At 43.0% G+C, this 27,993-nt stretch overlaps 1 protein-coding gene across 3 annotated transcripts in view; it reads left to right on the forward strand.

Moving 5' to 3' along the window:
• LOC138957746 (paired box protein Pax-5-like) overlaps positions 1-27,993 on the forward strand; it is a 255,055-nt gene that overhangs the window by 123,154 nt on the left and 103,908 nt on the right. Inside the window, exon 1 of one of the 3 annotated variants that reach the window (XM_070328826.1) lies at positions 20,225-23,083. The exons of the other annotated variants lie outside the window; for them this stretch is intronic. Coding sequence (XP_070184927.1) covers positions 22,906-23,083 — 178 coding nt within the window. The 5' untranslated portion in view covers positions 20,225-22,905. Of the gene's footprint in view, positions 1-20,224; positions 23,084-27,993 lie in introns of those variants that run through there. 3 annotated transcript variants of the gene reach the window in all.

Here is a 27,993-nt window from a genome sequence, read left to right on the forward strand (position 1 = left end):
TTGATGAAAGCGTGTCAAACGCTTTGTTTTCTTTTGCATGTTCGGTTTGTATACATATATAGATAGAGCAAAATGGTAAATTAACGACTTGCTTATTCTCCATTGTATTGCAAAAAAGCACTTAAGCTTACAGTGGCTGACTGTGCACGAGTGAGTGGAATAAGTTGTGTAAAATGTTGGTGATATATCGGATACTTTCAATTGGTCTGGAACGACAAAGAAATGGTGTGTTTTTTCATCAATCTGGGTGTCCGCTTATCTCTCCTATGTCCGATCTTCGAGGTTGCCCTTTTTGTCTTGGCATTTATTTATTTAATTATTTATGTTGGTCAGTGGGAGAAGGTTTGGGGAATAAATGACGTCAAAGAAGTAGTTGTCTCCCTGTTATATGCGGGATCTCCTGTGCGTACTTCTTGTTTTCATATTATAACTGAGAGAAAACATGTTTATTTATGTGTGTGTTTGTTACTTGTTGAGTTTTATTTGTTTGTTTGTTCAAATTCTGAGTTTATTCTATTGTTGTAAGGAATTGAGCAAACGTCAACACTACACTCTGCTCAAGGTTGCCATTTTTTTCTTCTTTGATTGTCTAATATTGCTTTGTCGATAACATGTCTTGTTTAAAAATAAAAAAATAAAATAAAAACAATAAAATGTAGCGCAGTCAAAAGCGACAACACAGCATGGTGGTATCAGTTACATGTGATCCGGTTTCACTAAGGGCTTCTGGAGTTGGAGAAAAATTATGAACGTGTCTCCAAGTCTGTGATGAGGTGCTGCTTTGATTGTTCAATCTCATTTACGCAATTTTCCTTCAAAATGCTTGTCTCCGGGGAGGGTTGAACGTTGTCTTGCTGCAGGCGGTTTGCGAGGTGTTTTGTGATAGCTTTTAGGGGTAAAAACCTTCGCTATCTCTTACGCTGTCGTCCACTTAGACCAAGACATTGCTACCCCATTTTTTTCTTTGACGATCTCAGCAGCGTCTTGGACAAACTGATCGTCTTCATAATTCACTTTCCTCTCTCCTCCCTCTGTCAAGACCCGCTGAGGTGGCGAGCGGAGTGTTTGTGTACAAACATTTTAAACCCCTTTAATTAGTAGTGCGTGCCTAGCGCGTGTGAAAGGATGAGAAAGGGTTCGATTGGCCAGGGCTATCGACGACGCGCTCCGAAATTGACAACTTGTCATCCGGGTCCTTGCATTGCTGTCACTCACTCCCCATGAGGCCCCCAGGGACCCCAAAGGGAGATCACTACGCTGGGATAATAATCCGTGAGTGCTCCGCCCTTGTTTTTGGTCACACTCCGAGGGTCTTTTTCTCTAAGACGCGACCGAGCGAAGCGCACTGCCAAATGCGACGCGCTTTTCCCTGTGTATCCTTCCAGCCCCATTCCTGAAGATCTCGGCGATCAAAATCCTTTGCCCACAATGCCAGGGGGCGGTACCAGACCATTTCCGCAGTGGGGAGCCTGTTTTCAGTCTGGCACTAAGCGGCTTGGTTCTGCAGAGACTTTGATTCCTGTGTAAAGTTTGGCTAGCTGTCATTCCAGTGCCTGGGCGTCCTCTTGCAAACTCAACTTCAATGGACTTCTGTGCGGCCATCTCGTGGCAAATGAAAAGGGTATCCTCCCGGGGAAGCTGATGACACCCTCAGGGCGTTATGAAGACGGCAGAACCCTATTCTAGTCTCTGAAGAGTCTCTAGAACTCCAACTTTCAATTCACTTCTTTCGGTCCTTTTTCTGTTGACTGTGTAAGCTTGCTTATTTTGAAGCCTGTGACGAATATCCAACGTTTGTTTGGCTGCTGGTGTCTTCGTGTTTGCCCTTCCGAATTCCAGTTCTGTGTGTGTGTGTGTGTGTGTGTGTGTGTGTGTGTGTGTGTGTGTGTGTGAAAGAGAGAGAGAGATAAAGAGAGATATGGAGTGTGCGAGTGCGCGTGTGTTTGCTTACGCGGGTGCGTGCGTGCGTGTGAGTAAATCATATCTCTGTCGACCTGTTTTTGGGTCGCACAGCACTGATAGCCATGTTGATACTTGTAAGTACTTATCTGATTTTTAATCTTTGTATTTGTTTTTTTATTGGTCATTAAATAACTTCTGTGGACAAAACAGGAGCATGTGATAGTCTAGACTAACGTTGTCCTGTCTCTGATTATCAATTTCTGAAATCTGTCTGCGTGTGTGTCTGTGTGTCAATACTCAGAAAGGTTGCTTCAGAGAGACCTGGAATAATAGGCCGTGAAAGGTGGATGCAGCGCCTAAAGGCAGTCGATCTACTGGCCGATGTGAATGCGTGATATATTGCGTAAAAAATTCCATCTCACACGGCATTAATAGGTAACATGCGCCTTGAGTCGCCTTGTGTGGTGAGATACGTGCGCGATATAAATCCTCGTAAATAAAATAAACATTTCTCCCTGCATTTCTCCAACAAAACCACAACAAAGCCTGTACCAAGATCAAAACAAATAAAGGTCTAACAACAAAGTCAAACAGGCGAGGTGGTGTTTTGTGCGAGGTAAATGCATGTCGAGACACCCCGCTGGGTTCCTGATGACTTTATTTTCGAGGCTCCCCCGGTCTGCAAGATGGCCGTGCGATAAGTAACTTTGTTACGCGCATCCGAGTGGACATAGCAGAAAACAAACCAATCAGCGGTCAGCGCTGGAGCGGAAGCAGACGGATTCATTCGCACATGTTCGCACTTTTTTAACCACGCATTGGAAAGGGGTGCTTTTCATTCGAAAATAATTGTTGGAAGTTCCCCTGACCTGAGAGCAGTTTTTGTCATCTGAATAGGTTTGGTGTTAGTTTGGTGGGGTTGTTTTGATGGACTGTTGTTAAAATTGTTGTCGGTGTATAAAAGAGATCTCTTTTGTTGTTGGCACGTGCCATTTTAGCCGGTAAAGGTTGTAGTGGAGAGAAAGAGGGGGGAGAGGGGGCAGGTGCAAAGGGAAGAGAAGCATTGTGGTGGTGTGGGGGTATCAGGGGCCATGTGCAAGGGGAAGAGAGGCATTGTGGTGGTGGGGGGGTATCAGGGGCCATGTTCAAGGGGAAGAGAGGCATTGTGGTGGTGTGGGGGTATCAGGGGCCATGTTCAAGGGGAAGAGAGGCATTGTGGTGGTGGGGGGGTATCAGGGGCCATGTTCAAGGGGAAGAGAGGCATTGTGGTGGTGTGGGGGTATCAGGGGCCATGTTCAAGGGGAAGAGAGGCATTGTGGTGGTGGGGGGGTATCAGGGGCCATGTGCAAGGGGAAGAGAGGCATTGTGGTAGTGGGGGGGTATCAGGGGCCATGTGCAAGGGGAAGAGAGGTAGAGGTTACATGCCGAGTCTCAGTGATTATCAAAAATAATGGTCGAAGTTAGCTGATCATGAAAAATGCGAGCTTCAGCGAGCTTTTTCATGACCGCGAACTGAGACCATTATTTTTAATAATCACTGAGACGAGGTGTGTAACCTCTTTATTCCTCCTTTCTTCAGTTATTCAAAGAAAACAGGAGTTTTTGTGCGAAAGTTTGATCGAATCCGAATCACTCAACCAGTCAACCTGCGCAGGCGATCGACTAATGCGCGGTTGTATAGTTCCGTGCAAATCATTCCATTCTGTTTACACTTCTTGTCAGTTTCCCTGTTTTGGACTAAAATCAAGTACACAGATATGCTGTTATTCTGCTGTGGCGGTAAAGGCAGATATTGTGTGTTCTTTTTATGTTTTAGTATCGCTTAAGATAATGTTCTTTCGTCAAATGGGACTAGCAGACGAACATTTGCACCCGTGTTCCAACGTTAATTACTGTATGAAGTTCAGTTTTCTGGGGAAAATAGTGTATGAAACCGCTTTATGTTGTTTAAATTGATGAGATGTGTGCATTTGGTTGCGTGTGATCTGTTTATAAAATGAAATATTGTTAAAAACTGACCGTCGGATTGCAGTCTGTGTTGTCGAAGAAACTGCGTTAAAAGAAGGGGAACTACTCTTGTCGCTAGAGTATGAGTTACTTGCCTTGGGAATTTGCTTGTGATGAACGGGTTTGTGCACGGCAGATCTAGATTCAGAAAACAACCGAACTCATGGATTTTATATGGAGATTCATGTGTTCAGGCCTGTAGTTGTTAATTTAAATGCGGTATGTTTGTATTGTTTGCTCCAGAAATGTATACTTCGTACATTAGAGCGTTCGGAACTTTTCAGTCGCAAAAGTAGTACCGAAACAGAACAGCTTCTCAACCCATTGCACTATCGAGGATTCAGGCTGTTGCTGGCTCGTTATTTGTTTGGTTGCTGGGTCATTATCGAAAAATAACTAGCTCTACAATACAAGTTTACAGAGGTAAAGAAACAGAGGGGGGAATAAGCATTGTTGTGGTGGGGGGGTATCAGGGGCCATGTGCAAGGGGAAGAGAGGCATTGTGGTGGTGTGGGGCTATCAGGGGCCATGTCGTGCAAGGGGAAGAGAGGCATTGTGGTGGTGTGGGGGTATCAGGGGCCATGTCGTGCAAGGGGAAGAGAGGCATTGTGGTGGTGTGGGGCTATCAGGGGCCATGTCGTGCAAGGGGAAGAGAGGCATTGTGGTGGTGTGGGGCTATCAGGGGCCATGTCGTGCAAGGGGAAGAGAGGCATTGTGGTGGTGTGGGGGTATCAGGGGCCATGTGCAAGGGGAAGAGAGGCATTGTGGTGGTGTGGGGGTATCAGGGGCCATGTGCAAGGGGAAGAGAGGCATTGTGGTGGTGTGGGGGTATCAGGGGCCATGTGCAAGGGGAAGAGAGGCATTGTGGTGGTGTGGGGGTATCAGGGGCCATGTGCAAGGGGAAGAGAGGCATTGTGGTGGTGTGGGGCTATCAGGGGCCATGTGCAAGGGGAAGAGAGGCATTGTGGTGGTGTGGGGGTATCAGGGGCCATGTGCAAGGGGAAGAGAGGCATTGTGGTGGTGGGGGGGGGGGGGGTATCAGGGGCCAGGTGCAAAGGGAAGAGAAGCATTGTGGTGGTGTGGGGGTATTTCAAGAGCGATACTGAAGGTCCAGTCAGTGGTCTATGCCTGTCAAATGATGTCGTTGTAAACATCAAATGTGACCTTACAACGTCAATTTCCTGTGTGTTTTGAAGTACCCCGTGGCCTCGAAATTCTCTGTTTGATACATTGTCCTTGGCGTTCCTGGACGTTCCTGGGCGATCGATCTTTGGTTCATTTACAAAGGCTTTATAATTATTGACCACGGACAAAGGCCATGCGTTTTTGTTGTGGTTAGTTTTTTGGACATCTCCAGAGAAATATCTGTAGAGGCGAACGGTGTGGTCCTCCGATTATTACTGTTTGTCTGTATATATACTGACTAAAATGGCACGTGGGGAAAATTTGCTTTATTTTAATTCTGTGTTGTTGAAAGTGACATCTGGACACAAGAGTTCTTTTGAGAGTTGCTGTGAACAGCTTTTCTTTGTTTTGTTCCGAGATTGTCCAGTTGTTCACTTTAGATGACCTCTCCATGTACGTTAATTAAAATGAATCATATCCTAAGATACGGACAATGTCCAGACGCAGTTATTTATTATAGTTATGAAAGAATACTGTCTTGTCAGATAATGAGATCTCGCGTGTCCAGTTTTGCGTTGCAAGATAATAAAAATGGTGAATCGAGAGATTTGTGCTCATATGACCAGATAGCCATCGGAAATCTAGACCTGCGATCGCTTCATCAAATTAGGATATATTCTAGTTATTTACTTTCAATATTTGTTAACGCAGTTGTAAAGAACACTTCAGTTAGCACCACTGTCGTGTTCGGTTGGTTATTCTAAACACCACAGTATTCGAAGTGATGTAACAACATATTTGAAGTGAGAATTGTCCAGAAGAGCGACGAAGCAGACGCCGTACCGAAGCCATTTAGATTGTCAAGCTTGATACCAGAGATTGCTGTGTTAATGCGCCATATGTTTCGCTCGTCTATGTCTGATTAAAGTGCGAGATGTTGTAACCCATCTTTCACATCAAAATCAAGCTGTTTCAAACCAGGGCGCGAGGAGGGGGTGGGGTGTTATGGTGTGTGTGGGGGGTGGGGGTTGTAGACGTTGTGACAAGCGTACGAAGTAACTATAGCAAGACAATTCACAACGGAATTTAGAAAAACGTTGCATAACATGTGTTTCTGAAATCAGACGAATACAAATACAGATTGACTGCCAGCGTTCTAAATTCAAATTCATATTTTGTCAATAATTAAAAGTTCAAAAAACCTGCAATTTATATATGTGTTTTTATTTAGCCCAATACACTTATTGTGTGTGTAAAACATGGTTTCAAACAATTCAAGAACGATTAATTAATAACTGACCTTTTCAACCTCTCTGGTAAAAACTTGTCTTTCGTTATTGTTTAGCAAATCAAATCACACAAAAATGACATGGCTTTTTCAAAGAAAACTACTGAGTCACTGATGACCATGGCTCAGTGTGGGGAAGGTCACGCTGCAATATGACTATAGTTCACTTTAGCCTGGTAAGGACACCATTTAATTGACCACACGTCCACACCACTGTCCGCACTGAGGATTGCCGGACGAGCCGATGCTATCAACGTTAAAGTTACCTGCTGGACTGACCGCGGTCACCTGACCTGTCGTAAAACACGGGCAGGTAAGCCAAAACCCTTGGGAGTTTCTTCCCTTTGTTTCGGCGCTATCGAGCAATTTCCGGCGCTCGCCATTTCCGGTTCGTACCACAGCATTGTGTTTTTGTGGGTTGGTTTTGATGAACTTGTGTCCTCCGAATGAACAGCGGCTGCCGTCCACTCAGACCGTTAGCTTGATGACAAACCGTAAGCCGAGGGATGTTATCAGGATGAAATTATGACAACTATTGGAATAGACGTACGGCCTGAGACTGTATGCTCGTGGACAACTCGTTATGGCCAGAATATACCTGCGCAGTTTCAGCGGCACAGACGACGCACGGCCTATCATTTATGCTGCGATAGGGATTATGACGAGTACTTGGCCTGTTTTCCTTTCATGCAACGTGTAGCGGGTTGGGATAAGCTGCAGTGCGTCGTCGGTCCTGCTGAAGTTACATATATATTATATATGTGAGCGGAGCCCCTTACCACTATAAGCACTTTTATTTATGGTCTCGAGTATTCCACATGTCACGCCGTATGTCGATTTGGCTGTGAATGTTGAGCAAAATTGTGTGTGATGTAATTTAAAGGTATACGCCATTGTCAGGCTGTGTTTGGATTTTACAGTGTATAGGCTGAGAATGAAGAGCTAATTTGTGAGTGATGTAAAATATAATTATATGCTTTTGGCTCTCTTTCAAGTTGTGTTTGAAGTAAAAGACAGTTGTTTCACTTGATCCATTATTGCTGTTGTGGAGCTTTAGAACTGTGTATGACGCAAATAAAAGTACAGTATGCTGTAATTGCTAATTAGTACAGGTGAACTTATTAAGAAGATGATTTAATTGCTGTTATTGCTCACAGGTGAACTTATTACCAAGAAGATGATTTAATGGTGTTTCCATGTGTTGGTCGAGGATTAATTTTGTTGTCGGTTACTTCGTTAATGTCTGAGACGGTGGGTCACAATATAGTGTGTGACATGAAATAAAGATTTGTACATGAACCGGCCTAAAGGTACTGTCCTTCCCAGGTAAACGAGTTACATCACAGATGTGGTTATGTTTTGACCATCCTGTCCTTCCCAGGTAAACGAGTTACATCATAGATGTGGTTATGCTTTGACCATCCTGTCCTTCCCAGGTAAACGAGTTACATCACAGATGTGGTTAGGCTTTGACCATCCTGTCCTTCCCAGGTAAACGAGTTACATCATAGATGTGGTTAGGCTTTGACCATCCTGTCCTTCCCAGGTAAACGAGTTACATCACGTGGTTAGGCTTTGACCATCCCTCCGCTTGGTCACATACCGAAATTCAACAGCCTGATTGCATTAATTTATCCGTCCTTTTCCCATGCTTTTTTCCCGTCCGTCTATCTGTCCTATGTAACAGTACTGTTTTAAGTATGGGAGAAGTCTTGGACAAAAATCGAAAAACATTCCATGTAGAATTTTTATAAATTTGTGGAAAATTGATTTTGTTTGTTTTTTGTGTCACAACATTATTTATTCTTCGGATTGATTTGATTGATTGATTTATCCATTTATCTATTTATTTTGTTATGTTTTTATTGTTCAGATCTAGCTAGTACAGTACACGCGCCTATCACCCACGAGGACTGAGTATTTGTTTCGCAGTTACAAGAATGTGCTTTTCAATTGGAAATGCAGTAGTTGTTTCACTTGATCCATTATTTCATATTCTCTTTTGTGCCTGTTGTGAGGTTAACACTCTTCAAGCACGGAGGGGGGTTTGGGGGGGGGGGGGTGTCACAACAGGAACCGTTGCCTTTATCCCTCAGTTGACAGAACTTGTCGTTGCCAGCGACACGATAGGAAGGGAGATAATCGACGCCCGTTGACAGTAGCGTCCCTTGAGTTTGGCAGACGACACTTATGTCCATCGAGTTGATTCATCGCTCTCTCGCTTTGGACGTCAATCCATTGTGTGATTGGTGTTCCTTTCCCGCAGTTTGCTCTCACTGGCACTGTACTACCAGCGAAACGACTGGAGATGATGTGAGTAAGAATAGGACTGGTGACTCGTTACGACACAACTGACGCTTCCAACGGGCATTTCTCAGAGGTGCAATGACACTTCCAATTCCGTAACTGTGAGAGAACGCTCTTTTTTTCGGGGTGGGGGGGGGGGGTGAGAAAGAGAGTGAGGGAGGGAAGGGTAGAGAGGAGGGGGAGAGATTGGGAGAGGAACGCAGAGAGAGGGAGAGAGAGAGGGAGAGAGAGAGAGAGAGATTGGGAGAGGAACGCAGAGGGAGAGAGAGGGAGAGAGAGATTGGGAGAGGAACGCAAAGAGAGAGGGGGAGAGTGAGAGAGGGGGAGAGATTGGGAGAGGAACGCAGAGAGAGAGAGAGAGAAAGAGAGATGGGGAGAGATTGGGAGAGGAACGCAGAGAGAGAGAGAGAGGGAGAGAGAGAGAGAAAGAGAGAGAGAGAATTGCCTTTTGTGACCGTTGGTGTTCATATATATCGTACTGTGCACCATCCCTTCCCCAAAAAGAAAGAACTAGTCGCGCAAGGCGAAATTACTACATTTAGTCAAGCTGTCGAACTCACGGAATGAAACTGAACGCACTGTATTTTTTCACCAAGACATTACAGCTTCGTCAATCCCCGCGTGAATGAAATCGCTCACCTCCTACGTGCAAAGCGTAGTGATATTGACACGCCAGATTAGCGCGGTAGCGTATTGTGCTACGCAGGAAAGCACGCTTTTCTGTATTCCTGTTAACTTTCTGAGCTTGTTTTTGAATACAACCTATCATATTTATATGTTTCTTGAATCAGGAAATGATAAAGAATAAGATGAAATCATTTTTGGATCAATTTCTTACATTTTAATCGTAAGACTAATTAATCTATTTTCGTTAATTGTGATCACATTTTAAGAGTAAACATGACATATGTATATATTTTTAGATTCAGAATGTGATGAAGAATACGATGCAATCAATTCTAAATCTGTGCGAAAAATCGATTTTAATGACAACTTTAATGAGCAAACTCATTAATTAAATTTTAAGCCTCCAAGCTGAAATGCAATACCAAAGTCCGAGCTTCGTCGAAGATTACTTGACCAAAATTTCAACCAATTTGGTTGAAAAATGAGAGCGTGACTGTGCCGCCTCAACTTTCACGAAAAGTCGGATATGACGTTATCAAAGACATTTATCAAACACACGAAAAAGACGTCTGGAGATACCATACTCAGGATCTATCATGTCAAGTTTCATGAAGATCGGTCCAGTAGTTTTCTCTGAATCGCTCTGCACACACACACACACACACACCACACCACGACCCTCGTCTCGATTCCCCCCTCTACCTTAAAACATTTAGTCAAAACTTGACTAAATGTAAAAAAGGAAGAGCTAATAATGTGAGTATGATGGCATTCGGTCAGATCAAAGCAGAGAAACGTTTGGGTGAAAGAGAAGAAAGAGCAAAAAGAAACTTGGGATTTATTTTTGTTAACTTATTTTTTTTACCTTCAGTTAATGAAAAAAGGCAGGGCTTCGATTGACGTGATGTGTATATTTACAGCACATCATAAAGATTCATTTATCAGATAATGTATCAGTTTTCAATCGCAACGAAACATTTGAAAGCCTATAGAAAGAGATTTTGAGGGAGTGTTGAAGTTAGTCTATTTTAAAGGCTGCCATATACGTAGCGTTCATTAATTAATTCATATTGTTTACATGTGCCAATAATGTTATAAAACTGTACCTAAGGGGATATGATAACGATTGGCTGTAGCTTTTGAACAAAGAAGAAATTATTTCAGTATTGCAAAGTGGTGTTGATAGTGTCGAATGTAAACAGAACAGTCTCAAAGTGAAAGTGGATGTTTTCCGGAAATTGCGAAGTTAACAAGAATACAGAAAAGCGCGCTTTCCTGCTTAGCACAATACGCTACCGCGCTAATCTGGCGTGTCAATATCACTACGTTTTGCACGTGGAAGGTGAGCGATTTCCTTCACGCGGGGATTGACGAAGCTGTACTGTCTGTGTTGACGGTCTAAAATTAGCCCAAGTCCTGGAGAACTGATGCTAAACAATGCAATAAAGAATTAATTATTTCTCGTAATTGGTAAGGACTTCAAACCTAAAACTTTGCAGGAAGCTTAATTTATACATCCCCGCAACGATGGGAAAAGCCCTGGAAGTAATTCAACTAATTAAATAGGACTATATGTCAGCCTTTAAGCACACAACGGGGGATGACATCAGAAAACAGTTATTGCTTTAAAATAAAAATTCAATTCAACTGCAGAAAATTAGGTCGACCTAAGCAATCAGCACGGATTGAAAGAGACCTACGTCTTTGTTAAATGATCACTTTGTCATGCTCTATATCCGGCATAATAATTGACCGCTTGGCTTGTCCTTTATATATAAACTTCGAATTACTTTGAGAGAATGAAGCCGTAGTGCTCGTAAAAGTGGAACGCGCAGTATAGACCACTTTGTGAATAGTTTGCACAAGCTGATTCAGATATCATACTTAACCCAGAGGCACTGAAAAGATTCCCGCCATTATTTAAAAATCTATTACTCTCGTTTGATTTGTTCACCTATATATATATAGTGTCCTGTGATACATGAAAAAATGTCGTTCACTCAATACGATTTATTTGCAATCTTTTATCTTAGGATTTTTGCCTGCTTTTACCAAAGCTACATAAGATAAAATTAAAAGATTGCAAATAAATCGTATTGAGTGAACGACATTTTTTTCATGTATCACAGGACACTATATATATAGGTGAAGAGAAACAAGTCTTCTTCTTCTTCTTCTTCTTCTTTTTCCCTTAATCTAGCTACTAGCTAGATGCCCTTTCCCCACCTCCTGTATCACCAACCCCTTCCCATTTTCTGCTTGTTTGTGTATCTGTTTTGTCTTTTGTTTTGTTTTTCGTTTCCTGAAAGGAGCTAATGTACTTATTCCGCCATCATGCTAACCTTTGTTTTGTAATTACTATGATTGCTTAAAATAAGCATTATATGCTTGAGTATGTAATCATCCATGCATTGTTCTTGTCATGATTAAAATTGAATAAAGTTTTGTTTAAACCAAGAGAAACAGGATTTTTGCCTGCTTTTACCAAAGCTACCTGTTTCTCTTCACCTATATTATATGTAGTGTCCTGTGATTGGGATACATGAAAAAATGTCGTTCACTAAATACGATTTATTTGCAATCTTTTAACTTAGGTAGCTTTGGTAAAAGCTGGCAAAAATCCTGTTTCTCTTCACCTATATATATATAGTGTCCTGTGATACATGAAAAAAATGTTGTTCACTAAATACGATTTATTTGGAATCTTTTAACTTAGGTAGCTTTGGTAAAAGCGGGCAAAAATCCTGTTTTCTGTTTTCTGTTTTATCGTGCTAAGCACGTGACTACAGAAACTGACTTCGGAATGCATGGAAACAAGGATGGCAGATTGTTGTTCGGGTCCTGAACATTTCTGTCGTTGGTTCGTACTATTAACCCGTACAGTCGTTATATGCTTTTGGGTAGCGCCCATGTCCAGGCGAATCATTTAACACACAAAAAAGAAAAACTTTCATAGCAAGAAAAAAACAAAAAACATTAACGGTTCCTACGCGTTATATTCTTGTTGCAGCTCACTCATAGACACGTGAAATATACACTTTCAGAGACAATCTCCAACAACAAATACGTAAGGTACATTGTTTTGTGCTTTGTTGCAGTTATCGTTGAAATTCTTTAGACTGATTAAAAAACAAAACTCTATTACAAAGGTCTATAGTGTGCGATATTGTTGAAGCTTTCAAACAGAGCGTAAATTGTTGCACTAATTAAAAAGACAAAACTCTATAATCACACAAACATTTTGAGTTCCATGGCCATGTGCGGCCTTCCACATCGGGATTGGTGTGCATCATTTTTGCCCTGGGCCAATCACACAGACAGGTTGCTATTGTCACGTGTAATTCTATCTGTCGAGCCTCGATTCACGTGCTCGCATCGATATCTATTATTTCTGCAGCTGTTCAGCCGGCCTGTCACTTGAATGAACTTCCGCGGACGAGAATTTACTGCATTTTTATAAACAACACTGTGATGAACTGCTCTATTGAGTTCTTCCAACGTGTCCACATTGGAAATCAAATTTGAGGGACAAAAGAAAGGGATTTGAATGGTATTGTGTGTGCCACGGTGTGTTTGTGTGTGTGTGCCACAGTGTGTGTTTGTGTGTGTGTGTGTGTGTGTGTGTGTGTGTGTGTGTGTGTGTGTGTGTGTGTGTGTGTGTGTGTGTGTGTGTGTGTGTGTAGCAGAATACCATTTTTTACACAATGCGATTTTTACAATAGAGGATCCGTGCATGCTTTTGTGAAATGGGCTTTGTCTGTGTTTTCTGTTCAACATACACTTGCAAACACTTTACCTAGTGTAAATTTCAAGCTGTATGCTGAGTATGGGATGTAGTGGAATAAATGCCCGTTCGAGTCCTTTAACTCGTTTTTAAAATCAACTGCCTCACACCAACGATCTGCACTCAAACGCATCTGCCGAGTATTTTTTTTAAGTCACGCACTGCACTTTGTTTTTAAATAGACTATTATAATATATATATATATGTACTAGAATGAATACCCGCTTCGCTCGCCGGGTACCCGGCTTCGCCGGGAAGAAGTAGAGCCGAATGAAGAAGAAGTAGAGCCGAATACCCGGCTTCGCCGGGAAGAAGCAGAGGAATACCCGGCTTCGCCGGGATGAAAGCGTTGTGGACAGTGACCTTCTAAAAATAGTAACGGGAATATCCGGCTTCGCCGGGATGAAAGCGTTGTGGACAGTGACCTTCTAAAAATAGTAACGGGAATATGGATTGACGCCACACGAAGGAAGGGAGATAAACGCGCAAAACACTGGAGAAGATAAGGAAGAGTTACTCCCTTTCGACGACGTCAAATGTAACCGAGTGCCGAAACACCACAATTACCTTTGAAGGCGAAGTCCTCTCAAACGGGATTGAGAATTTTAGAGCTTATTTCTAAGCCCTATTATAAGTGTTATGGTTTCTCAAAGGAAGGCCAGAACATACAGTGAGACAAAAGCCGCCAGACCCCATCACAAACAGAACTCTACAATCCACAGGTGTTGCCTACATACACACACACACACACACACACACACACACACACACACACACACACACACACACACACACACACAGAAGCCGTATATATCTATATATATATAAATATAGATACAGATAGATGACAGTGGATTTTTCGATAAATAGATTCGACCTTTGCAATTTTACAGTGAGGACAACTTACGGGTACATGTAAGGAAAGCCGCGTTCTGGACAGTGCAGTGACCTTCTAAAAATAGTAACGTAGTAACGGGAATATGGATTGACGCCACACGAAGGAAGGGAGATAAACGCAAAACACTGGAGAAGATAAGGAAGAGTTACTGGGAATGGATCTGGGAAAATGAACAGAAAAACCAAAATCGGTTCAGCGCTGCGCGCTGAGAGCACGTGTTGAAAATTCTCATCGACCAGGTTGTGTCCGGGGTCTACCTGAATATGCCCACCGAATTTGAAGCAGATCCATCGAGAACTTTGGCCGTGCATCGCGAACACACACGTACACAGACACACAGACACACAGACACAAGTCGTATATATATATAGAAGATAGATCTATAGATATAAGGTTATTTCAACAGAAGTACTGGTTGTCATCCAGCGATGACTATTTTTTTCGGAGGTTTGTAACAATTTTTTTCTACGGAAGAGTATATCCGTTGATCACAACGTTTGTCAGCGTTTGAATGTTTTCGCCTTTGCGCGAACCTTTACCTATACAACGCATAAAAAGCATTAACAAAAATTCAGTTGTGTGTATTTTCTTTAGGCTAAGAGTATACACGTTGTACATATAAATAATTTGTCACGTTTTGACGGTAGGCGTGTCTGAACTTGCGGACCTTTGCTGAATAACTGGGCTGACAAAAAAAACCAGCTTGTGCGCTAGCTGTGTTTATGTGTGCCCCCATTACTTTATTTCGCCTCCCCATCGAGAGCTCAACTTGTTTCCTTCCCCTTTACCTGTGCGACATTTGCAAAGTCTCGGTTACCCTTGCCATACAAAATACCCGGATTAGGAAAGATGGCAGCGGGCGAAAGAGCGGCGGGCGTACAAATTGACTGGGCTTTTCTACCTAGATGACAACACCGCTTAATGCTTAAGCACCCAGCCCCCCTCGGAGGGTAGAAGGGGGGCTCAGGGTGATCTACCCGTATTCTGGCTGATTCGCCGGGTACCCTTTCTACCCGTAATGGGATTTCCCATTCGCTTTATTCCAAAATAGGCTTCTGACCCGATCCATCTTTGTGACGAATGATCCCAAACGATGGTGACTTTGAATCAAAACAGGTTAAAATAAATAATGGGTTGGGAGTAGTAACATATCTCATTTTCTAGCCGGCATCTAACGCCTACGAGGTTTTGTTTTGTTGTCTACTTTGAAAAATCGACCATTAGTTCGCCCCATAGTCATCTCAGATCTGAAAGACCTTATCGGTTTCAAGGAAAGAAATTTAACGACGAAATCGAAATCACCTTTTTTTTTACAAGTATTTTCTTCAGTTAATTCTTACAAGATGAGAAAAAGATATCCCCTTAAAATAATGGACTATTTTTTTCATGGCATTAAGATTTGACTTTCGGGGATCGGGTAAACCATGAGTAATTGTCTTTTGAAAATTAAGTTGTGTGCACGACTACTTTCTCCTCAAACAGCCGACTGAAATGTATGCCTAAGTTAAAACTGAATCATGGTCTCGTGTTTAGCTGATTTTAACACGCTGGCATATCCTCATGTTGTGCGTATATTTCACAATGAATTTTATTGGGTTAGTTTCTTCTAACTTACGAAAAATGGTAGAGTGGTAAGAAAATATTTGCCCTCACCAATAAAATGTCACAAGCCGTCTTCTTTCTGTATCTAAAAAAACACCAATCACATCTATATATGCATCAACCTGAGTAAGCTGACTGTGTTTTAAGACGCTAAAACAACCATGGGGTGAAGGAGGCTATATCTCAGATTCCATTTAGCTTGTATCTTTGATTCCATTACTGGCAAAGAAAAGGTTGACTTTGATTCGATGCTTGATTCCATTACAGGCAAAGAAAGGGTTGACTTTGATTCGATGCTATTCCGATGTTGAACGCGAGCAGTAAAAGTGCGCTGACGGCGAATCTCGGACGCAATTATTCCCCAATCTGGACGTTTTATCTCCGAAAGCTCATTTATAGTTCCCTCCCGCCATTAGCGCTTAAAATGTACTGTGATTGTAAGGAGAAACTCTGTACAGTGGAACCCGTTTTGAAGACACCCTCTAACCCCCCTCCCCCCCCCACCCGATTTAAGACTTCCCCCTTTAAAAAAAAAACTACTCCGATTTAAGACCTTGTTAAGACTCCCCGATTTCAGACCGCTTTATCTTGAAGACTCCCTCGTGACATGAATTTTGTCAGATTGAGGGGGCTCTTAAAAGGGGGGTTCCTCAGTACCTTGTTCCATCAAAGAGAGAAAACGGGGAAGGGCGATAAGAGAAGTTTATTGTCCCACAGCCTCGACTTCAAAGTTGTGTTTTTCAATTAGAGAGCCGTGTCCGAAGCGGCCATCATCTTGATACAAGAAATGTATGCAGAGTTATGTAAATGCTCGCGCTTTGATGTCGTGGCAGAGAAAGGGACAAATCATGCACAGTCATGGCGCGAGAAAAAGTTTCAAGGGAAATTTGAAACTAACCTTTTTTTATTCTCTCTTACGTTTGCTTTCTTCTCTTGTTGGAGCTTTGTCCTCTTTATTCTTTCTCTTTTAAAAGGCGTGGCAGGGCTGTTTTTAACTTTCGTCAGTTAATTTTTACTGATATCTGATCAAGAGTCGAGAGAGGACGGAGGTGTGACGTAGATGTGTCGTCACACTTTCGTGCCACGCGTGACTTTTGATGTATGACGTGTGAAAAAGGTTAATATTGTCGGATTAAAATTTGAATTGATTTTCTATTGTACAAGAAGTTATTGCACTGTTTGTTCACATAGATTTATCTTCGCATACGGATACTTGTTACAAAAGCACCCAGAATAAATGCTAGAACGGTAAGGCACCTGAGCCGGTGTAACACGAAATTTTTACTCCACGAAAAATTTACTCCGGAGTAAATATTTCGTACGAAATTCTTACTCCGAGTACACTTTTCGTACGAGAAAAGAACTCCCCAAGGCACGAACAAATTACTCCCTCCACGAAATTTTTACTCCCCATTTTTTTTACTTCCAGTAAAAATCTCGTACGCAAAAATGGGATGCTGGCGAAGGGATGATGCCAATAAGTGATCTCGCGCACACGAATGTCGCGCTACCCTCCTTCCACCCCTTCCACCACCAAGACTAAAGGGGACAAGGGAGTACACATTTCGTACACCTGGCATGGAAAGTTAAATTGCTCGTGTTGGGGTGAAGTAATTTATTCGTCAGGGGAGTAACATTTTTGTACGAAATGTTTACTCGGAACTCACCTGTCTTGGGGAGTAATGGGGGCGGGGATGTAGCTCAGTCGGTAGCGCGCTGGATTTGTATCCAGTTGGCCGCTGTCAGCGTGAGTTCGTCCCCACGTTCGGCGAGAGATTTATTTCTCAGAGTCAACTTTGTGTGCAGACTCTCCTCGGTGTCCGAACACCCCCCGTGTGTACACGCAAGCACAAGACCAAGTGCGCACGAAAAAGATCCTGTAATCCATGTCAGAGTTCGGTGGGTTATAGAAACACGAAAATACCCAGCATGCTTCCTCCGAAAACGGCGTATGGCTGCCTAAATGGCGGGGTAAAAAACGGTCATACACGTAAAATTCCACTCGTGCAAAAAACACGAGTGTACGTGGGAGTTTCAGCCCACGAACGCAGAAGAAGAAGGGGAGTAATTTTCTCGTGCATTGGGGGAGTGCTTTTTTCGTAAAGGGAGTAACTTTTTCGTACGAAATGTTTACTCCGGAGTAAACATCTCGTGGGAGTAATTTTCTCGTGTTACAGGGGCGGCTCTCCCTTTTTGTCCTCGCTGACTCCAAAGGGAAAAGCTGCGGAATTGTCTCTCTCTCCCCCCCCCCCCTCTCACTCTCTCCTCCCTCTCTCTGTCTCTCTGTCTCTGCCTCTCTCTGTCTCTCTCTGTCTGTCTGTCTGTCTGTCTGTCTGTCTCTCTCTCTCTCTCTTTCTCTCTCTCTCTCTTTCGCTCTCTCTCTCTCTCTCTCTCTCTCTCTCTCTCTCTCTCTCTTTCTCTCTCTCTCTCTTCCCATTCTCGCAGATTCAAATCCGGAACTAAGGTGTCTGCGCAAGTCGCGGAGGCGAGCTGAAGAACCGGAAGCGGGGTGATCAAGATGTGGCGATAAGATCTTAAAACCGTCCTCCCATCCTATTGTCTACCGCCTTAATCATCCCACCGTATATCCCTTCCAGGGGGTAATAAGTGTTTATATAGCACCCCCTGCTCCCGTGCGATATAAGCTATTTATACCACTCCCTCCCCGCCTCGTCTTTTGTGCACCAATCATCGCCCTATACAGCTCCGTCACTTCCCGTGACCGCCACGTCTTCATGCCTCTCGACCTCGCGCCCTTCCCCGGCGCTGAAAACTAATCAGCGCGACGCCCGCTAATTAGCTCGAAACTGACCCGTGGCTTGGATCCAATGACAGTGACTGACAGTGGTCACTCGCTGCATGGCTGACTCTGTCGCTCGGATGGCGCAGAGGGCGTTTTGCTGTCAGCTTATCAGGAAAGGCGAAATTGTTTCGAAGAAGCGAGGGACTGTTCAGGGACTCTAGGAGAAAGAGAGAGAGAGAAAGGGAGAGAGTTTCGGGGACAAAACCAGCGCGGAGAATCACCGGATGAGAGGCGCACAGGACATTGAAGTCGTGGATCTAATCAGCCAAGCGAAGCTGCTAATAGCCTCAAGCTCATTAGCCGTGGTCGCCGCTTATAGCGAATGGGGGGGAGGTGTTGTGATGTTTGCTGGCGCGGGTTTATGAAGATGAAAGCCGGCTTTACGGGCTACCGGACGATGCTGAGTTGCTTTTCCTGTTTGGGAAGCTCAGCTTTTCATCCGCTTCGTTGCCAGCCTGATGGATGTCCTGAGAAAATGCCCTGAGATCTATTGAAACTGGAATGCCATTACATGATTTTTATTGGAAGGCTGATACTTTGGGCAAACGTAAATGATACAGTCAACACCTCAGCCCCTTTTTGTGTTCCCAGGATTCCCCGGCGTGATCACTTACTTTGATTCTCTTTCACTTTATTGTAATGGCGTGTGAACACTCGTGCTTTCATTCTCTTGAGTTTATTGTAATGTCTTCTCTACACTTGCTTTGATTTTGTTCGGTTTATTGTTATGTGATTCTTTCATTATCATGGAGCTACTTTTAAGTATTCAAAATGTACTTTAGACAACACACACACACGCACACACATACACACATACACACACACACACACACACACACACACACACACACACACACACACACGAGAATGGTCAATTACTTATTCAAGACTATTACCACCAAATCGTATGAGAGAATCAAATGCAACTCAAATATATATGACATCAACTATTATTAAGAAACCACATACAAAATAGTTTACAGCATAAAATAGATGTGTACCTCAAAACTTAATCTATCATATTAGAAATGCATGATTTGGTTATTCAATCCTCACATACGATTCAAGGCAAGAGCTAAGAATTATGTATCAAGTACCAAGTCATAACGTGGCTTATAGCATCTTTTAGCCACAGACAAAATACCCTACCCCAAAACACATTTTACACTGTAAGAACCCCTGCTCGAAAAAATAAGTAGCGGTGATTTGAAATACTTGGTTCATGACTGTATCCGGGCTTGCACAACAACAAACACGGGTTCTCGCACAACGGATATTTAGTGCCATGCTCATAATGGCCTTTAGCTCTTTCCACTCCAGTAGCTTTTCTCCAACAAGGAAAAGCGAGGAAGAAATAAAGGGCAAAAAGGAAACCTCAAACACACACACACACACACACATACACACACACACTCACACACACACACACACACATAATAAACAAAACAAAAACAAGTAGTAATGTTCTCTCTCTCTCTAACTCTCTACTATCTCGGGCCATTTGGCGGGGATGTAACTCAGTGTCGCGTGCAGAAGACAAGTTTGGGCATTTGTCGCCGTGCTCGCGACTCGGCCAGCCAGCTCGTAAAGACCGCATAAAGCCGGCGAGAGGGCGATCGACCAGCGTTCCGGATGATTGACAGCTGCCGGGGGTCACGTGACGCCCTTTTATGGACAGCGGGCTCCGGCCTTCGGGCAAATCAATGGAGCAATAAAGGAAGGCGAAGGCAGGGCTGGGGAAGGGTGGGGATGGGGCTGGAGGGGGCTGGGTTTGGCGAGCCAGCCACAGAGAGAGAGAGAGAGAGAGAGAGAGCCCGTTGGGTCCCTTCTCAGCGCTGAGGAGAGAAAGAGCGAGTGAGAAGAGCCAGTGGGCTGGTAAATCGTCTGCGGCAGGCGATTTATGCCTACGCCTTGCTTCGGGTGACAAATATTCTATCAGTCTATCGCCCTCTCTCCGCACCTCCCTCTCAATTCCACCAACATTTTTCTCTTTTAACTTTGTGTGTCGCGCGCTGTCGAGTTTGGGTCCGAGTCTCCAGTCGGCCCTGCCACCAAGACGCTTGCTGGTGGTTGTGCTGCTAGTGGTGTCAGCACTGTTTTACAGCTCGGGGAACAAAACTCACTGACTGTCGCTTCAGTGCTTGTCGTGTGAAGTCTGTCTCACGCTCTGCGACTCTCCGCTTTTGGCGCTGCGACCAGGATCGGAGAAAAAAAGACTGATTAGTTGCACACCATGCGAAGAGTAGACTTGATGTACGCCACGCTAGGCAGTCCTTTGTGATTACATCACCATTACCTGGATCAATGGCCAGGCGACAGGGCGGGGAAACTCGACTGCTGGTGTGAGGACAGACGACGGTAAGTGATCAAGCCACGAGCAGCCAGCGCTCAGCTGACGCCAGTCAACCACTTGAGACGAGTCATCCGTGCAGGTGACAAACTCACTGGGCCGAGCGACAAGCGGGCTCGCTCCTTTGCGTTGCTCACGGCGTCTCAAAATAAGGCTTCTTTCGGAATCAAGTTTCAACTTCGTTTTTCCTCCATACGGCAAGGAAGTGAATTTGTTTTTCCTGTTGCTAAATTCTGACTTCATCAACCGTCAAGTTTTGAGGAAAAAAAGGTGTGTATTTAGAGTTTTTCAACCGTCAAACCGGAGACTTACATTTCAAAGAGTTGTAAACCTGTGAGCAAGCTGAGATCAAGTCGTAGCGCTGTCAGAGTGTTAATCTTGGAGTCGTGGACCAGTTGACACGTAGCGGGCTGCTGACGGCGAGAGAAAGGGGGCTGTGAAGACGTGCTTTGTTGTTGTGACAATCACGACTTGTCCTCCCGTTATCATCCTCCTTCTTCACCTCCTACTGCTTTGTGTGACGGATACGCCCCCCTCGCCCTCCTCCGCCTCACCACCACCACCACCCCCACCGCCCCGCCTAGGGGGAGTCACTACGGGTGAGCGACTCTAAGCAGGAGGCGTAAGCTCCGCCTCGCTGCCTACTTCAGTGCAAGCCTTACCTCTGTGGCTGGTGAACCCTCCGGCTACAGCTGAGTGAACGTTCTTCTCCTTCCGTCTGGCTGCCACGCTGCACTGACTGCGTGACGGGCACCACTGGACCTCGGAGTCACGACCCCCACGACACGCTCTGAAACCTGAGCCGTTTCGGGTTCGGATCCTGACCTCCAGAAAGCAAAACAAGACGCCAGGCCTGTACGCTCGGATTTCTGACTAGAGCCAAAGAGAAGAAGAGAGAAAAAAAAAAGCCTGGGCGACAAAGCATTTTGAACTTTCCGGCACAAAGCGTTTGGAGAAATTTGATCTCCCGGATAACTTTTTCTTGTTCTTCTTGTGAGAGAGTGAGTGACTGGTAACAGCTTTAGGCGCTGTCGCTTTTTGTTGTTGCAGCCTTGGAGAGTTGAAACTTGTTGCGTTGCAGAACCACTTATGCCAGTTGCTGACATTGTGAAAACAGTAGAAATTTTGAATAGCATTCAACTTAGCTGACACAGCAGACAACGGATGATTAGGTGTTCGAGGATAAAAATTTAAAAAAAATTAAACTACAGCAAGCAATTTAGACAAGGAAATTGTTGCATTTCTTTATGATTTAGCTTGGCAAAATTAAACATTATTTTGAAATAATACGTCAGAATAGAAAACATTTGTATCTTGTATGCTGAGACTGAGCTAAAGAGATCAGATAATTATTGACAGATAATGATCGACATCCTAACTCCCTTTACCTTGAACGTGAAACCGGATGTGAATTTGAACCAGATCATTTTGAGGACATTGAAAGTGAGCAAAAATTGTTAGAAAAGAATCCTTGACCTTTATGTGTTGGCAAACATAGCAAGCGGATGTGATTATCCACGATTTATCTGGGGTTTCAGGTCACGAGCAGTTTGACTCCAGTCTTTGTTGACTGTGGAGGACAGACGAACACAACGTTAAGGGATACACATTAAGCTAGGGTAAACCGCTTTCAAAAACTAAGGCCAGTATGGCCAGGACATACCAACGCTGAAGCACAGGGAATTTTGAGGACTTTGCTGGAACCTACACAGAATTCTACAAAGCGTATACTGTGTTGTTACGGTTTCCACTTCAACCTGTATAGTCTTCCAAGACAGCAGACACTGTCTGTGTCTTTGACAGGACAGCAGAAAGGATTCTGTTTGGGACATAACTAAAACAAAGACTGTTCATGTCTCTAACTTACTGAAAGTCTAAAGGAATCTGCATAGACGTGTAACAGAGTGGAGCCTGTCTGGGATTGTATTGGAACCTACAAAGACGACCTATAAAGCAAAGAGTGTCAGGGACTGTACTGGAACCTACTAGCTACATAGACGTCAACAGTGATTGTCTGGGATTCTACTGGAACGTCCAAAGACTCCAGGAGAGCAGAGACGGTGTGTGTCTCTGCCAGGACTCGCCCAAACAGGACAAGCTGCCTCTCCCACCCGCCAAGATTCTGTCGTGTGAGTCCCGGCCTCAGGCCGGGGGGACTTCGGCCCTCACCCTGCACCACTGGACGCCCCCCTGCTCCGCCCCCGGCCCCCACATGGCCTGGGACACCATGCTGCCGCCCGCCCCCCGGGGGTGCGAAGACCTCCGACCCTCCCCCCACGGCCACCACCCGCACCAGCGCCTGCACCCCGGCATGGATCTGAGTGCCTACCGCTACCATCATGGCCACCACGCCACGGCCGCTCTCAACATGGTCGACTTCTACCAATCGTGTAAGAGTGAGTACACCTCATGTAGTCAGGAAGAGACACAGGGGTGTTGCAACACACGATGTACATCCACAACAGATTTGTTCGATCATAACAAAACAACAAAACATATTTTTTAATGCAAAACTCCGCGGTGGAATGAGTCCCTAACTGGTGAAACAGCTCATATCAATAGTTAAGAATATAGAGCGAATCCTGTCACGCTGGCACGAAACTACAAATACAGAAAAGCTCTATTTAAATTGTTTAAATATCGTACCAGTACTCTGATAAACTAATATTAAGTGATCAACTATATTAAGTGGGCCCAGACACCGACTTGCCTGTGTCTTGAAAAAATAGTTAGTTTTTGTCTATGTATTGATATTGTACACACTTAATAACAAGTCGCGTAAGGCGAAAATACAATATTTAGTCAAGTAGCTGTCGAACTCACAGAATGAAACTGAACGCAACGCAACGCAGCAAGACCGTATACTCGTAGCATCGTCACTCCACCGCCCGTGGCAAAGGCAGTGCTTGTGGAATTGACAAGAAGAGCGGGGTATTCGTTGCGCTAAGAAGGATAGCACGCTTTTCTGTACCTCTCTTCGTTTTAACTTTCTGAGCGTGTTTTTAATCCAAACATATCATATCTATATATTTTTGGAATCAGGAACCGACAAGGAATAAGATGAAAGTGTTTTTGAATTGATTTCGGAAAAAAAATTTTGATAATAATTTTTATATATTTAATTTTCAGAGCTTGTTTTTAATCCGAATATAACATATTTATATGTTTTTGGAATCAGCAAATGATGCAGAATAAGATAAACGTAAATTTGGATCGTTTTATAAATTTTTATTTTTTTTTACAATTTTCAGATTTTTAATGACCAAAGTCATTAATTAATTTTTAAGCCACCAAGCTGAAATGCAATACCGAACCCCGGGCTTCGTCGAAGATTACTTGACCAAAATTTGAACCAATTTGGTTGAAAAATGAGGGCGTGACAGTGCCGCCTCAACTTTCACGAAAAGCCGGATATGACGTCATCAAAGACATTTATCAAAAAAATGAAAAAAACGTTCGGGGATTTCATACCCAGGAACTCTCATGTCAAATTTCATAAAGATCGGTCCAGTAGTTTAGTCTGAATCGCTCTACACACACACACACACAGACAGACAGACGCACATACACCACGACCCTCGTTTCGATTCCCCCTCGATGTTAAAATATTTAGTCAAAACTTGACTAAATATAAAAAGGTGTAACAGTTAGAGTGCAAGTGTCATTTTCCTCTTGACTGGTTTCAACGGATACGCGGTATCGGTGTTCATGCCTCCGAGTCTGTATTGCGATTAACCTTATTAATTTATATCAATAATTTAGTAAAACAGCATAGTCTTGTCTGTATGCAACAACAATGGGAATGGCAATAACAAATTAAAAACAAATATATAAAAACGCGAATTTTTTTACATTAATTAAAGTCGTAAAATTACTAACCTCATTAAATAAATGTACAATGTCAAATGAATATTGCTAACAATGTTTACGGACCGTGTTATACTTTCGCTTGTAGTTTGAGACCTGCATTGATGAGTAGTCATCTAATAAGAGGTGCGCCTATAGCAAAGTACTTGTGTTGGGTCGGGTGTGTGTGTTGGGTTGTGGGATTGAGGGATTGAATCTACAACCTAAGGCTTAAAGTGCAAGTTATAACACATCCAAATAAGATATTACGAAAATGTTTGTTTGTTTGTTAGTGTTTGTTCTAAAATTATTGTGTAACTAAAAATGTAACTGTGACGGGACTGTATATACTTGTCCCACCAAAGTCAGGACTTTTATTGTATTCAAAATTATTATTATGCGCTCTCCCGCATCCGTTGCGAAGATGACCAACAGTGGTTCCTGCAACGTAAAGAATCCAGATCCAGGTCCAGATCCAGATCCAGAACTGACCAGTCTGTTTCTTACCTCTTACCTGAACATTTCATGAATGAACGTTACAGTGTACACGCCAGCTTTGCGGCATCCCTCGGAGAGAGACTCTAAATCGTGCAGTCTGTCGAACGCAGAAGAAGAAGAAGAAGTGTACACGTAATTTCTTATTTCATTATTTCTCGGTGTTCTTCATCTCCCCTATTTTAGCGCACCATCTAAAAACTTGGTAGTTGTATTTCAACCATGCAGACATTTCGCGTACGAGTGCTGGTAGACAAGCACGTGTTGCAAAAGTTTTATTTAATTCAAATCGGGATGTGTGATGTTTTTCAATCATGTGTCACGGTTTATTCGATCGAAAGACTGGTTACCAATTCATGTTCTAACCATGCAGCATGTTAAAGCAAAATGTACTCTTTTAACACTTGTAAATGTATTGAACAGTTTAAAGCGTATTAAACTGTGTGAATTCAGTATGATCTTTATACAAAAATTGAGATAAAAAAAATGATAATTTGAGATTTTTAATAATAATGATAGATAGATTTGTTAACAAACATATCGCAAGTCCTGATCACGGTCAGAATTCTGTTCCATTTTTAGAAACATTAATTTTGTTGTTGTTATATTTTTGTTTATTCATTGAAATGGTGTGGAACAAGTGGGTCGGTGTTAAGCTGTGAGAGTATAAACATGTTTTAATGTTACTGTCGATAGAATTATTATCTGCTCATCTGTATATTTATAAATCGTTAAAACAAATAAACTAGAACCAGATGCCGCTCGTCCTTTCCTCTATTTTTTTGTAACTGACAAAAACGTGATGATAACCAAGTATAGAAAAATACAGAAAATGCTGATGAAAAATAATATGAAATAGAACAAAAGTAGAACAAGTAAAACAAGATAAACATCAATGACTAAATATGCAAAATAAAGCAAAGCAATTTAAATTATATAAATGAAAATGGATTACAAAATTAATGTTTTAGATTAAAATGAATTAAAATGAAAAATCTGAAAATTATTTTCATAAGAAAAAATTCACAAGAAATGTAACACGCAATTTCAACATATTTAAAAGAAAACAAATCCGAGCATCAAATAATAAACGACTATCGTATACACTTCATGCTTCAAGATTTCACTAGATTACCTCCGATCTCATTTTGAAAATCACGAAAGCAGAATTCCGCCAGTAATTTGCCAAAGAGGTCGTTTTTATCTTCCACTTTTTCCTCTCCCCCTTCCTTCCGCGAACACATTTTTTCTCGTCTTCATTTTTTATTGCAGCATAAATACGTCTGATAAATTAGATTTTTTTGGACGGGGGGGTTGAAGGGGTTGAAGTTTACATCTCACCAAAACATCTTTCTTTCGACTTTCGATGACACGAAACACATGTTTTCATGACTCCGAATTAACAGCTCATGTCAAGAACGACATCTCAGAGGAAACCGACCCGCCGGAAAAGTGAACATCTGCCAAAACATTTTTCTAGCTCTCTTCATTTTCTCCCCTAAAAAATATAGAGCTTGATAGAGATAGAGGAGGGGGTGGGGTGGTAGTGGGGTTGCGCCCTTCGAAAAGAAGACGGGGTGGGATAGGGGCGGGTGGTCATGCGTGCCATGTCAAGGGGACGAGCAGGGGTGAAATTCTACCCGCTTCGCTTGGCCGGGTACACGGGGTTTTGGCCGCCGATCAGGGGAAAACGAGAACAGGAAGTGTGCTTTGTGCCTCCTGCACGCTTCTCTTTTTGTGGCTGGGATGCGCATGTCTGTTATGATAGGGACACATATTATTACTTCCTTAGGAAGGAAAGGGGTTTGAAGATAGGGAAGGGAAGGGGGGGGTTGGGGTGAGTAAGTGGAGTTTCTCGATAGGGAATCCCCACTTTTTAAGAGAAAAAAGGATTACATTTTATTTATTTATTCATGTATCTATATTTATTTATGTTATTTGCTTGTCTGTGTTAAATGTTTGTCCAATCATCATCGTTGTGTTGTTGTTGTTTTTATTTAATTCATCGTGAACGATTTATTTCTAAATATTTGCAAACGAAGTATTGCAATTTTAATCATAATTTGTACTGCAGATGGTCTGGGAAACCAGGTTTATATTATTTTCTCATTTACGGAATGTCTTACTTCACATGATTGTATTTTCACCAGATTTTTTTTTTATCCTGCATGCATGGTGTGCAATATTATTTACTTTTCTTTTACTTTTCATTTACAAGATACAAACATAGATTAATAAATTAATTAAATAGTAAACAAACATCTACAACAAAACACACACAAACCCTGACACAGTCACAAAATTAGAAAAAAACACACTTCATTTTCTACACAGTATTATCACCACCCGCATTCAATTTGCAACAAAGCGAATAGCAACTCACAGACCTGACTGACTGACTATTAGGGTTTAACGTCCTCTTAGACCAACTGGTCTATATTGGGACAGGTATTGGTAATACGCTGAAGATATGGTGTGATACTTTGATTCGAACAAGCCCGCTGTGGCTGTCTTCTTCGACACACCAGCATTGGGTTTGTCTCGTCAAAGTATCGAAATACGATCATGATAATCAGAGACGAGAGATGATGCATGCGTGTCTTCGTGTTTTCCAAGCCCTGAGTCTTTCGCTGTGAACGTGGGATCTTTTTTGTGCGCATGTGTGCACACGGGGGTGTTCGGACACCGAAGAGAGTCTGCACAAAGTTGACTTCGAGAAATAAAATTCTCGCCGAACGTGGGGATCGAACCCACGCTGATAGCGACCAACTGGCTACAAAGCCAGCGCGCTACCAACTGAGCTACGTCCCCGCCCCTCGCAGACCTAGCCCCAATCAGCAGTAGCGAGTTCTAACGGTTTTCACGGGAATTACCACACATCGATTATCAGTGCGATGATCACCGGCGTTTCTTTTCATTTATAATGAAACGGCCATCACACGACCAGGGATTGTTTGTG

The sequence above is a fragment of the Littorina saxatilis genome, linkage group LG2, assembly GCF_037325665.1.
Source record: "Littorina saxatilis isolate snail1 linkage group LG2, US_GU_Lsax_2.0, whole genome shotgun sequence".
NCBI lineage: Eukaryota > Metazoa > Mollusca > Gastropoda > Littorinimorpha > Littorinidae > Littorina > Littorina saxatilis.